Source organism: Scyliorhinus torazame, chromosome 6 (genome assembly GCF_047496885.1).
Source record: "Scyliorhinus torazame isolate Kashiwa2021f chromosome 6, sScyTor2.1, whole genome shotgun sequence".
Taxonomy (NCBI): Eukaryota; Metazoa; Chordata; class Chondrichthyes; order Carcharhiniformes; family Scyliorhinidae; genus Scyliorhinus; species Scyliorhinus torazame.
The window spans coordinates 310,429,257-310,442,298 of record NC_092712.1 but is presented as its reverse complement, the minus strand read 5'-3'; the positions used below and the strand labels follow the sequence as shown (position 1 = coordinate 310,442,298).

General features: G+C 49.7%; 1 protein-coding gene across 8 annotated transcripts in view; it reads left to right on the top strand.

The window, feature by feature from the left end:
* trak1a (trafficking protein, kinesin binding 1a) overlaps nt 1–3,740 on the top strand; it is a 266,087-nt gene extending 262,347 nt beyond the window's left edge. For all 8 annotated transcript variants that reach the window (XM_072510051.1, XM_072510052.1, XM_072510054.1 and 5 more), the window contains one exon: nt 1,653–3,740. In XM_072510051.1, the coding sequence (XP_072366152.1) occupies nt 1,653–2,460 (808 nt within the window). In that variant the 3' untranslated portion in view covers nt 2,461–3,740. The remainder of the gene's footprint in view (nt 1–1,652) is intronic.
* The last annotated feature ends 9,302 nt before the right edge of the window (nt 3,741–13,042 follow it).

Below are 13,042 nucleotides of genomic sequence, written 5' to 3'. Positions count from 1 at the left end.
CTTTTCACAGTAACTTCATTGCACTGTTACTGTAAGCCTACTTGTGACAATAATAAAGATTACTATTATTAGTTTGTTATTGCATTTCTGCACAAAGGCTGCTTCAGCAATGCTGTAGGGAGCAATCATTGAACATTTTTGGCCAATCAATCAAGCTGTATCACTCATCAGAATGCAAGAAAATTCATTCTATCATTGATTTTATTCTTCAATCTCCAAGCAATTTCCAAAATACTATAATTCCTAAATAACTATATATCCCACATTATTCATCCTTGCAGTATTCACAGGAAAATCTGTCATTATAGTGAGACATCTCAGCACTATTTGTATTTTACTGCTGTGTTAGGTTCCTTGTGTAATGAGAAAAATAGTATTAGCCTGATGAAAATGTAAAGTGTGGTGGAATCAGTGAATTATGGTAATAACGCCTTTGAATGGTATTTTCCAGCCTCCCCCTTATCCCCCTCATGGTGTGTTTTCAGGCGGCAGAGGCGGCTAGCCATTGGCCGCCGGCAAGGTCTTCTGGCCCCGCTGATGTCTACTGCATTTTCCGTGGCTCACCTGTCCCACCGTGTTGGGGGTAGCCTTAGACGGGGTTGGAGGTTCCCACCAGCGGGAAGGGTCGGAAAATCTAGTCCTTAGATTTTCTGTGTAGAAGGCAGCACCCCGTTCAACGTTTGAGAAGGTCTGCTGACAATATATATTTACAGACTGCTTGAGCCAGGAAAACACTTCATTTTCACCAGTGGGTCACGATTCTTGTTGGTTAAATAGAGTTGACTGAATGCCTGAACTTAACTCGGGCAATTAAATTTTCTATTGTGCGTGCGTGACCGCGAGCCATTGTACCACGCCTTTTGTCCTTTTTGTTTTTATCCGCCCCTTTTTCCCCCACCTCCATGAAAGTTCTTGCATCATCACTTTACTAAGGGGCTAAAGAGTTGAAACCCCCTCGGGTACAGTTAATAGCAGTCTCCAGCAGGAGTGATCCTGGGAAATTGTACCTCTGATTTTTCCTTTCTATCTTTTCTACTAACAACTCAGCTTGCCCCCACTTGGCATTTGCTGAGGTTCTGAATTTGCCTATTGTTGACTATTTTGTGTGCATATCAGTGTATTGTTTCCTTGTGTCGAATGCAGACTGCGATGTGCCTAAGCCCGTAACAAACAGGCAACCTTGTGCTTAGTCTTCCTTCACTAAAGCATGCGTCTGTTACAGATATTATTAGTTGTTTGTTAGTATGGAACTTGGAGTATTGCTGGAAAAATACGTTTTGTAAATGCTTGTCATATTGTACTTAGGACAATTTTAGGAATACCAATGTCAGGGAAACACGTTCACGCTGACATTAATATTCTTGCAGTTGGTACTTTTGCGCAAGATGAAAAGCTTCGACAAGATGTATTTTTTCAGTGATAGACATTGCCTGGACATGATTATGATTTCAGTGCATCTTCTGAGATCTACCTATATTTCTGGGGTTATTTCAACATTAAGCCTCAAACCATTCAGTAGTTAACAGATGCCCAATGTAAAAGGATAGTGTAGAACTGCTCTTGATGTTATTTATCCTTTAGGGGGCCTTTTTGACCTTGTTTATGTTTGCAATGACCTTTTGCTAAGTTTTCTGTTTCCTCTCCATTCTTAGTGTTCACTCTACGCCTACTCCATCTTGTGGGATCTTGAGTAATATAAAACCAACTCCGGTTGGCACTCCGTGCACACCTCGGCGCCTGAGCTTGGCTGAATCCTTTACTAACCTGCGGGAAGGTACAACCACAATGAGCATCTCTTTGGGCTTGGTTAAGTTGTTGAAGGAGCGAGGAATCTCGGCAGCTGTGTACAACCCGTATAGCTTGGACAGGATGGGCTTGAGCAACAGTGCTAACCTGTACAACCCCAAACCAACTACGGTACCATCCACCCCTCCCAACTCACCACTGTATTCACTGTGCCCATCTCCGCCTCCGTTTGAATGTAAGGGCACTTGCGGCCATTATGACAATTTTCTTGCCTCCAAGCCCGCCAGCTCCATGCTGAAGGAGATGAGAGGGGACAGACAAGTGAGGCACAGCGAGAGCCAAACAGATGTGAGTATCTCCAAAATCAACCTGGTTGACAAAGTCAAGAGGCTCGGCATCGCCAAAGTAGTCCAGCCAGGCATAGCGTCAGGACGTGAGTCTTCAATGATGGACGAGAAAGGACCCCTTCACAACATGGCCCATGGACCAATGAATGCTTTTGCCCAGGGCACTTTGGTGGGTGAGAGCCTTGCGTTAGGCTGCACCCAGGTGGCCACTGGTGCCATCGGAGGGATTCAGCTGAATACTGGCATCCGACGGAATCGGAGCTTCCCCACCATGGTGGGTGCCAGCATGCAGATGAAAGGACCTGCTCCAATGAGTTCAGGAATTCTTATGGGAGCCAAAATACCCAAACAGACTAACCGACAATGAAGGTTAAGCACAGTATTGATCAACTATCGATAAACTGAATTTCAGTGTTTCATACATTGACTTAGTGCCTGATAGGAATAGAATAAACTTTGTATAATAATGTACTTAGATTTATGGTCTGAAATTCATTGTAAGCAACTTATTTAATTTAAGGTCCTAGCTATACATATATGTGTGTATATATTATATATAAAGGAAGTACTCTTCTGTGACTGAAAACATGCACTCACATTGAAGTGGATGTTCTAAGAATAGCTTTTTAATTGATGCAGGTAGATTGAATTTTGCACTGTATGATGATCATTTGACTACACAGTACAATTGGAGAATGGAGCTGCTTTGTACTAACTCTGCAGTCCATAGCAGGGTAATCGCTGTGTACCTGTTACGGACATGCAGAGTTACGGAGGAAATTGTTTTAACTAATGCACTGTATTTTAATGAAAAATTAACTTGTTTCATTGTAAGAAGCATCATTTTTAAAGTGTATGTTTTTTGCTATTAACTTGAAATGTTGTTTCGACGGCCACATTTATCTATATACTGAGTGAGCTCTTGGTTGAAGGATAACTATAGTCTGTAAGTGTGTGCAATGGAGTAAGATTAGCACTAGTAATTATTACAGAATCCAGTGTTCATGTGACTTTTATATTTACTTGAATTGATGCACGGGGTGTGAGGGGGAGGGTACCTTAAATGCAAAATTCCCAACTGCACTGTTAATTGTAAATACACCTTTCTGTCAAAATGTTCACGAGCAACAGCCTTCAGGCCTAAGTTTATTTTCTCTGACTGATGTGACCTCCCATGGCCCGATGTACATTTATCCCATATATTTTGGAAACAAATGGATCCATTGCTGCATGTGGTTTAAATGCCTCCTTCATACTGTGCAAGTTTTTTTTTTAACGTGAATACTGATGTTTTGTTTCCAGTTTTAGGCCATGTGCGCGCACATTGGTTGCCAGTGAGTTGAATTTCCATTAATTCGGAGGGGGAAAAGCATTTTTAAATGTTCTGGATGACACCTAATGTCAGTCACAGTCGGTCAATCAGCCCCTCTGCCGAAGGGAAATGGCAACGGCAAACCTACAATCAAGGGAGTTTCTCCATAAATCAGGGCTCACATGTACACACGCACGCACGCACGTACACACGCGGGCGAGCGCACACATACATGTATTAACAACTTTAAGATTGGGATCTAATGTATGAGAAAGTTACAACAGTATCTGTTCATCTACTGATGAATTGGAATAAATCAATGTAAACTGCCAGAACCGTGTAATCCTTTTAATTCTTCTGTAATGTATGCAACAATGATCCTTAATTTGAAATTTACCCTTTAGCAATCCAGAGGCCTAGATTCATCATCTGGGGGCAAGGGAGCTGGCGGAATTCAAATTCGATGAATATGTCTGGAATATAAAGCTGGCCCGTGCAATGGTGACCACAAAACTACCACCAATTGACGTTAAAAAAACATTTGGTCGACTATGTCCTTTTGGAGAAAGAAATCTGCTGTTCTTCCCCAGTCTGGCCTACACGTGACTCCAGACTCCTAACCGCCTTCTGAAATGGCTGATGAAACCACTCCGTTCAAGAGCCATTAGGGAATGACAACAAATGTTGCCCTTGCCAGCAACGCTCATGTGCCAGGGAATAACATGGACAAGCAGGGATTGGATTCTTGCATGTAGGGTTTTTGGCATAAGTGGTTGTCACATGTCAGACAAATCAACTATTTTATCTGATTGTTTGATTGTTAAAGGTTCAATTGCCGAGGCTTTTGAGCCGTTTGGTCTCCAGGGATATTGAGCTGAAGTATGCCTTTGGAAAGCAGTGACCTCTGGATTCAGAGTACTCTTTCTTTAAAAAAAATATATTTATTCAAATTTTTCAACAAACTTTCAACAAACCCCCCCCCCCCCCAACAAGAAAAAAGAAACAAAAACACAACAATCAGAAATTATACATTGGATTTCCCCCATATACAATAACCCCCCATATAATATCTAAAAGCACAAATAGGAAAAAAAAAAACCTTCACCCAAACGCCTCCCCCCGCCCCTGGGCTGCTGCTGCTGCTGACCTCCTAACGCTCCGGGAGATAGTCTAGGAACGGTTGCCACCGCCTGAGGAACCCTTGTACAGACCCTCGCAATGCAAACTTTATCCTCTCCAGCTTGATGAACCCTGCCATGTCACTGATCCAAGCTTCCACACTAGGGGGCTTCGCATCTTTCCATAGTAGCAAAATCCTCCGCCAGGCTACCAGGGACGCAAAGGCCAGAATACCGGCCTCTTTCGCCTCCTGCACTCCCGGCTCGTCCGATACCCCAAATAATGCCAATCCCCAGCTCGGCTTGACCCGGGCGTTCACCACCTTGGACATAGTCCTCGCAAAACCCCTCCAAAACCCATCCAGCTCCGGGCACGACCAGAACATATGGACGTGGTTTGCTGGGCCCCCCCGAGCACCTCCCACATCTGTCCTCCACCCCAAAGAACCTACTCAGCCTCGCCCCTGTCATATGCGCTCTGTGAGTAACTTTGAACTGTATTAGGCTGAGCCTGGCGCAAGAGGATGAGGAATTAACCCTACTCAGGGCATCAGCCCACAGACCCTCATCTATCTCCTCCCCAAGCTCCTCCTCCCACTTGCCCTTTAACTCCTCCAGCGAGGCCTCCTCCTCTTCCTTCAGTTCCTGGTAAATCGCCAAAACCTTGCCTTCTCCAACCCATATACCCGAAATGGCCCTGTCCTGAATCCCACGTGCCGGAAGCTGCGGGAATTCCCTCACCTGCCGCCTCACAAATGCCCTCACTTGCATGTACCTGAAAGCGTTTCCCGGGGGTAGCTCAAACTTCTCCTCCAGCGCTCCTAGGCTCGCAAACGTCCCATCGATGAACAGGTCCCCCATTCTTCTAATTCCTGCCCGATGCCAGCTCCGAAACCCCCCATCCATCCTTCCCGAATCGGTGACCAAACCGAGGCTCCCACCTCGCCCCTGTGTCGCCTCCACTGCCCCCAGATCTTCAGCGTCGCTGCCACCACCGGACTCGTAGTGTACCTTGTCGGCGAGAGCGGCAGCGGTGCCGTCACCAGCACCCTCAGGCTCGTGACCACACAGGACGCCATCTCTAGCCTCTTCCACGCCGCCCCCTCTCCCTCCGTTACCCACTTACGGATCATCGCCACATTGGCAGACCAATAATAACCACACAAATTCGGCAGCGCAAGCCCCCCCCCCCTGTCCCTGCTATGTTCCAGAAATACTCCTCACCCTCGGGGTCTTATTCGCCCACACAAATCCTATGATGCTCCTGCTTACCCGTTTGAAAAAGGCCTTGGGGATCAAAATGGGAAGGCATTGGAACACAAAGAGAAACCTCGGGAGGACCGTCATTTTGACCGACTGCATCATACCCGCTAGTAAGAGTGGCAGCATATCACATCTTTTAAAATCCTCCTCCATCTGCTCCAGCAACCGCGTCAAGTTGAGCTTGTGCAGGGCCCCCCCAACTACTAGCTACTTGGATCCCTAGGTACCAAAAGCTCCTTTCCGCCCTCTTCAGCGGAAGCTCGTCTATCCCCCTTCCCTGGTCCACTGAATGCACCACAAAGAGCTCACTCTTCCCTACGTTGAGTTTATACCCCGAAAAGTCCCCAAACTCCCAAAGGATCCGCATGACCTCCACCATCCCCTCCACTGGATCTGCAACATACAGCAACAGGTCATCGGCATACAACGACACCCGGTATTCCGCCACCCCCCCCCCCCCAAGACCAATCCCCTCCATTTCCTGGACTCCCTCAGTGCCATGGCCAGCGGCTCAATTGCCAGTGCAAATAACAAGGGGGATAAGGGGCACCCCTGCCTTGTCCCCCGGTACAGCCGAAGGTACACGGACCTCCGCCGGTTCGTAGCCACGCTCGCCACTGGGGCTCTACATAGCAGCCTAACCCAACTGATGAACCCCTCCCCAAACCCAAACCTCCGCAACATTTCCCAAAGATACTTCCACTCCACCCAATCAAAGGCCTTCTCCGCGTCCATAGCTGCCACTACCTCCGCTTCCCCCTCCACTGAGGGCATCATAATCACATTGAGGAGCCTCTGCACATTTGTATTTAACTGCCTCCCCTTCACAAATCCCGCCTGGTCCTCATGAATCACCCCCGGGAGACAGTCCTCAATTCTCATAGCCAGCACCTTCGCCAGCAACTTAGCGTCAACATTGAGGAGCGAGATCGGTCTAGAAGACCCACATTGCAATGGATCCTTGTCCCGCTTCACGATCAAAAAAATCAGTGCCCTGGACATTGTCGGGGGCAAGTTTCCCCCTCCCTCGCCTTATTAAAAGTCCTCACTAGCAACAGGCCCAGCAGGTCCTCGTATTTCCTGTAAAATTCAACCGGGAACCCATCCGGCCCCGGGGCCTTCCCCGCCTGCATGCTCCCCAATCCTTTAACCAGCTCCTCCAGCCCAATCGGCGCCCCCAAACCAGCCACCTCCTGCTCCTCCACCCTCGGGAACCTCAGCTGATCCAGGAATCGTCGCATCCCCATCTTCCCCTCTGGGGGCTCAGACCTGTACAGATCCCCATAGAAGTCCCTAAATACCTTGTTTATTCTCACTGCACTCCGCAACGGATTCCCCCCTCTATCCCTGACTCCACCAATCTCCCTCGCTGCCTCACTCTTATGAAGCTGATGTGCCAGCATCCGACTCGCCTTCTCCCCATACTCATACATCGCCCCCTGCGCTTTCCTCCACTGTGCCTCTGCTTTCCCCGTGGTCAACAGGTCGAACTCCGACTGGAGGTTCTGTCGCTCCCTAATTAGCCCCTCCTCGGGGGCCTCTGCATACCTCCTGTCTACCCTTAAAATCTCCCCCACCAACCTCTCCCTCGCCCTCCCCTCTCCTCCCTGTGGGCCCTAATGGAGATTAGCTCTCCCCTGACCACCGCCTTCAACGCCTCCCAGACTACCCCCACCTGCACTTCCTCTTTGTCGTTGGCGTCCAAGTGTCTTTCAATACACGCCTACACACACCCTCATCCGCCACCAGTCCTACATCGAGGCGCCACATCGGGCGCTGGTCCCTCTCCTCCCCCAACTCCCGCTCCACACAATGCGGGGCGTGGTCCGAGATGGCTGTGGCCGAATATTCTGTTCCCTCCACTTTCAGGATTAGCGCCCCACTCAAAATGAAAAAGTCTATCCGGGAGTAGGCTCTATGGACGTGGGAAAAGAAGGAACATTCCCTGTCCAGTGGCCTGACAAACCTCCATGGATCCACTCCCCCCATCTGGTCCATAAACCCCCTGAGCACCTTGGCCGCAGCAGGCCTCTTACCCGTCCTGGACCTAGAACGGTCCAGTGCTGGGTCCAGCACCGTGTTGCAGTCTCTCTTCCCCCTCCTCCGCCCATTATTAAGCTTCCTACCTCCAGATCCGGAATCCGACCTAGCATGCGTTTCATAAATCCGGCATCACCCCAATTCGGGGCATATACGTTCACCAGTACCACCCCCAACCCCTGCAACTTACCACTCACCATCACATATCGACTTCCATTATCCACTACAATATTCAGTGCCACGAACGACACCCGCTTCCCCACCAGTTTTGCAACCCCTCTGTTCTTCGCATCCAGCCCTGAATGAAAGACCTGCCCGACCCATCCCTTTCTCAGCCTAACCTGATCTGCCACCTTCAGATGTGTCTCCTGGAGCATAACCACGTCTGCCTTCAGTCCCTTTAAGGGCGCAAACACCCGGGCCCTCTTGACTGGCCCGTTCAGGCCCCTCACATTCCAGGTTATCAGCCGGAGCGGGGGGCTACCGGTCCCCGCCGCCCCCCCCCCCCCCCCCCCTTCCCCTGCCAACTAGCCATCTCCCTTTTCTAGGCCAGCCACGTGCCCTCCAGTCCCCCAGGCGGTAGACTCCTGCCCCGACTACCTCTCCTACTTCCAGTTCCCCTTTGGCCTATGCAGCAGCAACCCAGTTCTCCCCCCCCTTCTCCCCCCCCCGCTATATCCTCATCTAGCCATTTTGCTCCCCCCATGACACTCCCATAAGTCAGCTGACGCAGGCTGACCCCGGCCTCTCCCGCCATTCCATCGACCCCCCAGTGTGAAAATCCCCCCACCCCTTGGCAGTCAGTGTGCGCTCCTCTCCAGCATCGCCCTGCCCCCCCCCCCCCCCCCCCCCCCCCGGCCCTGCGCCCATCCTTCCCTAAGGCGGGAAAAAAGCCCGTGCTTTCCTGAGCCGGCCCCACCCCCTCTGGCGCAGCTCCTTTTTGCGGCCTTACCCCAATTCCCCATCCCCGGGCCTCCACCCCCCCTCTTCCCACGCGGGGCCCTGCTCCTCCAACACCGACGCCCCCACTCTCCCACAGCCCCCACATCAAATCCATTCACCCATCCCCACCCAGCACCAAAATAAAAAAAACATTCCCCAAATGTAGTAAACAGAGTAAACAGCCCCCCACGACAAACCCTCAGTTTGAGTCCAACTTTTCAGTCTGGATCAAGTTCCATGCCTCATCAGGCGTTTCAAAATAGTGGTGCCGATCTTGCCACGTGACCCACAATCGCGCTGGCTGCAACATCCCGAACTTCAACCCCTTCCAATGGAGCATCGCCTTAGCCCGGTTAAAACCGTCCCTCTTCTTAGTCACCTCCGCACTCCAGTCCTGGTAAATTCGGATCTCCGTGTTCTCCCACCTGCTGCACGCTCTTTTTTGGCCCATCTCAGGACTCTCTCTCTGTCCATAAAGCGGTGGAACCTCACCACTACAGCCCTTGGCGGCTCGTTGGCTTTGGGTCTCCTTGACACGACCCGATGAGCCCCATCCAGCTCCAGGGGCCTCGGGAAAGCTCCCGCGCCCATCAGCGAATTGAGCATCGTGCTCACGTATGCCCCGGCATCGGGCTCCTCCACTCCTTCAGGGAGACCCAGAATCCGAAGATTCTTCCTCCTCGACCTATTCTCCAGGTCCTCAAATTTTTCCGCCCACCTCTTGTGCAGCGCCTCGTGCGCCTCCACCTTCATCCTCATTCTCAGAGGCTTTTTGTCGCACCTCCCGGATCGCCGCCCCTTGGGTCTTCTGGGTCCCCACAAGCTTCTCAATCGCCGCCTTCATTGGCGCCAGCATTTCTGTCCTCAGCTCCTCAAAGCAGCGTTTAAGAAACTCCTGCTCCTGCAACCACTGCGCCCACGCTGCTTGGTCTCCACCCGCCGCCATCTTGCTTTTCCTCCCTCGCACTTTCCGCTGCACCAGGATCACTTTTTTAACCGCTCCACTCCTGGTCCAATCCATATACTGTTGGGGGGACCTTGCTGTCACCTTCGAACACTGGAAGCCGTCGAACAATTGTCGTTGGGGCCCCTCTGAAGAGCCCAAAAGTCCGTTCCTGGCGGGAGCTGCTGAACATGCAACCTACCTAGGCATAGCCGCAACCGGAAGTGGTTCAGAGTACTCTTGAGTGAAGGTCTGGTCTTTCCTTCATTGTCCTCTGTCCCAACCATTGGTAAAAAAAAGGCCTTGTGCAGCCTGAACTTACATGTGGGGAAAGTGGGCCTCCACTGGGCGATGTCCAAGGGGGTGACTAGGAAACTGTGGGTGGCTTGTGAATCACAACCTGACAAAGGTCAAAGTTCTTAAGTGGAATGAAAAATGGGGCAAAGGGGAAGCAGGAGTCCATCAAACGAGCTGAAACACTCTCAGTATTGAACTGAAACAATTTTGCCATTAAGGCAAGAGGAGGAGACAGAGTGTGATTGTAACTAACATCACCACTATTTTCGTAAGTGTAACTATTGGAATAGTGTGCTTTGATGGACGATTCCTATTCAGGATGTTGACCCGTCTTTCCGTTTCCTGTATTTTTTGTTTTTACTTCAATCCAGCATTGGTACCTTTTCTTTTTATGTCTAAAAATTGTGACTTGCAATTAACATCACAGTGAATAAATTTGACATATCGCAGCCCACTTTCTAACACCCACTGGGTATTTAATTTATTTTTAAATTTAGAGTATCCAATTCTTTTTTTTCCAATTAAGGGGCAATTTAAGCTGGCCAATCCACCTATCCTGCACATCTTTCGGGTTGTGGGGGCAAAACCCACGCCAACACGGGGAGAATGTGCAAACTCCACAGGGACAGTGACCCAGAGCCGGGATCGAACCTGGGACCTCAGCGCCGTGAGGCAGCAGTGCTGACCACAGTGCCGCCCTCCACTGGGTATTTAAGAAATTAATTTTTAAGCAGTACTTTCATATGGCTTTAAACCAAATGATTCGGTAAAATTATTCTAAGATGTCACTGACATTGTGATGCATTCCTGGAAATATTAATCCTTGTCCATATTGATTGACTGGATTTTCATGGGTGTCGGGAGACTCTGTGGACCTTTTAATATTGGCAGCCAGGACCCGATTCCCAGTCCCATTCCTGGGATTTCCAGTTTTTAACAGGGCCTTTTTAAGGGTGTGAGCTGGCAAGTGAGGAAGTTCGGAGAAGATGGGAAGAAGGTGTCCCCTTTTTATTTTTTCCTACCTTTTTTCAGCCCCCAGAAACTGGCTCTTAACTTCAGTACAGGGGAAGAAGCTGACCGGGTAACTGGTAAGTTATTCTAATTATTCCAATTGTAATAAATAGTTTTTAAAGTTACGGTATGGCAGCGCAGCTTGGTCGAATGGAATGCACATCCTGCATTATGTGGGAAGTCACAGAAGCACCATGTATCCTAGATGAACACACTTGCCACCTTGAAGCCTGAGCTCGGAACTCCAGCGATGCCTGGGGTCACGGTGATGCCTCCGCAAGGCAGGCAGCTGCGTGGATTACATGTTTTGGGGAGGGTGGTATCATTACAGGTTCGGAGCATATGGGCAGAGAGGGAACGGGTGACCACCAGGCAAGTCGTAAAAGAATCGGGCAGACAGTGCAAATCTGTTTTCCACTTCGGATAATGATGAGGGAGATGGTTCCTCAGAAGATTCCAGCCACAAACAAGTCTTTGGCACCCATGGGTGGCCCGGCTACACAGAAGGGAAGGCAGAAGAGTGCAGGATTTGATAGTTAGGGGATCAGGCAGGTGCGGCAGTAAGTAGGATGGTGCGTTGCTTTCCTGGTGCCAGGATCAAGGATGTCCTAGAGTGGCTGCAGGACATCCTTCTTGGGGAGGGTGGACAGCCAGAGTTCGTCGGCCACATTACTGTCAACAACATAGGTAGGAAGAGGGACGAGGTCCTGAAAGCAGATATAAAGGGATCATGAAAGAGGTTAAAAAGCAGGACCCAAAAGCGGTATGTTCCGTGCCATGTGCTAGTGAGCATAGGAATAAGCGGATCGAGTGATTGAACACATGGCTGGAAAATTGTTGTAGGTGGGAGTGCATCAGATTTCTGAGGCATTGGAACCAGTTCTGGGGCAGGCTGGGCCTGTACAAGGTGGATAGGTTACACCAGTGTTCTTCAAACTTTTTCCGGGGACCCATTTTTACCAACCGGCCAACCTTCGCGACCCACGCCGGCCGACCTGCGCGACTCACCATTTTCTCTTACCTCGTTTGCTGATGACAAAAATGGAGGAAATGGTTTTGGGTCCCTTTGGCCCTCGTACACGCTCCTCCAATGGATCCTGTTGGATGAAGGTGAAGCCTTCTGGTGTCAGAAAGTATGGAGTCTCCATCTGTCCAAAGTTCTGCATTTTTCTCCTGTAATATTTTATCAAATAAACCCCCCCCCCCGAACTTGTAAAAAAATAAATGAAAAAAAATAAAAATAAAATGAATGAATAAAGCCCCCCCGAACATGTAAAATAAAAAGCTGCGACCATTTTTTAAAAAAGCGGTCGCACTGCGCATGCGCGCCGATGATCCGGCACGCATAGGTAGTGCGGCTGCATTTTTTTTACATGTTCGTGGCCATTTTGAAGGCCGCTTGCAGCCGGCGTTATTAACCGCCGGCTGTTGCGCGCAGATATGCACCATTGGGAGCGCCGCGAAGGATGGCTCTGCGACCCGACACCCGCCCGCGCCCCACCTGCGGGGCGCGCCCCCGAGTTTGACAATGCCTGGGTTACACACAGGTCTGATGTGCTCACAGGGAGTTTGCTGGTGCTGTTGGAGAGGGTGTAAACTAGCTTTTCAGAGGGGTGGGAACCTGAGGGGTAGTTTCAGTTTGGAGGAAATAAAACTGGTAACAGGAAGTAGAAAAGCGGCAAATGAAATCGAAAGGAATGGCCGGTTTCAACTAAGCTTAGAATATGGAATTATGTCAGAAAGACCAAGTTAAGGACAATCTGCCTGATTGCATGCAGCTTTAGCAATAAGGTCGATCTTGAAGGCACAAATAGGAGGTGAATGAGTATGGTCGAATTGCCATTGCGGAAACATGGCTACAGGGTGACTAAGACTGGGAACGGAATATTCAAGGATATTCGACATTTCGGAAGGACAGACAAAAGTAAAGGAGGTGGTGTTGCGCTGAAAAGGGACGGGATCAGTACATTCGTAAGGGAGATCTCTGATCAGAAGAATAAAATATGCAAATTTTTGGGTGGAG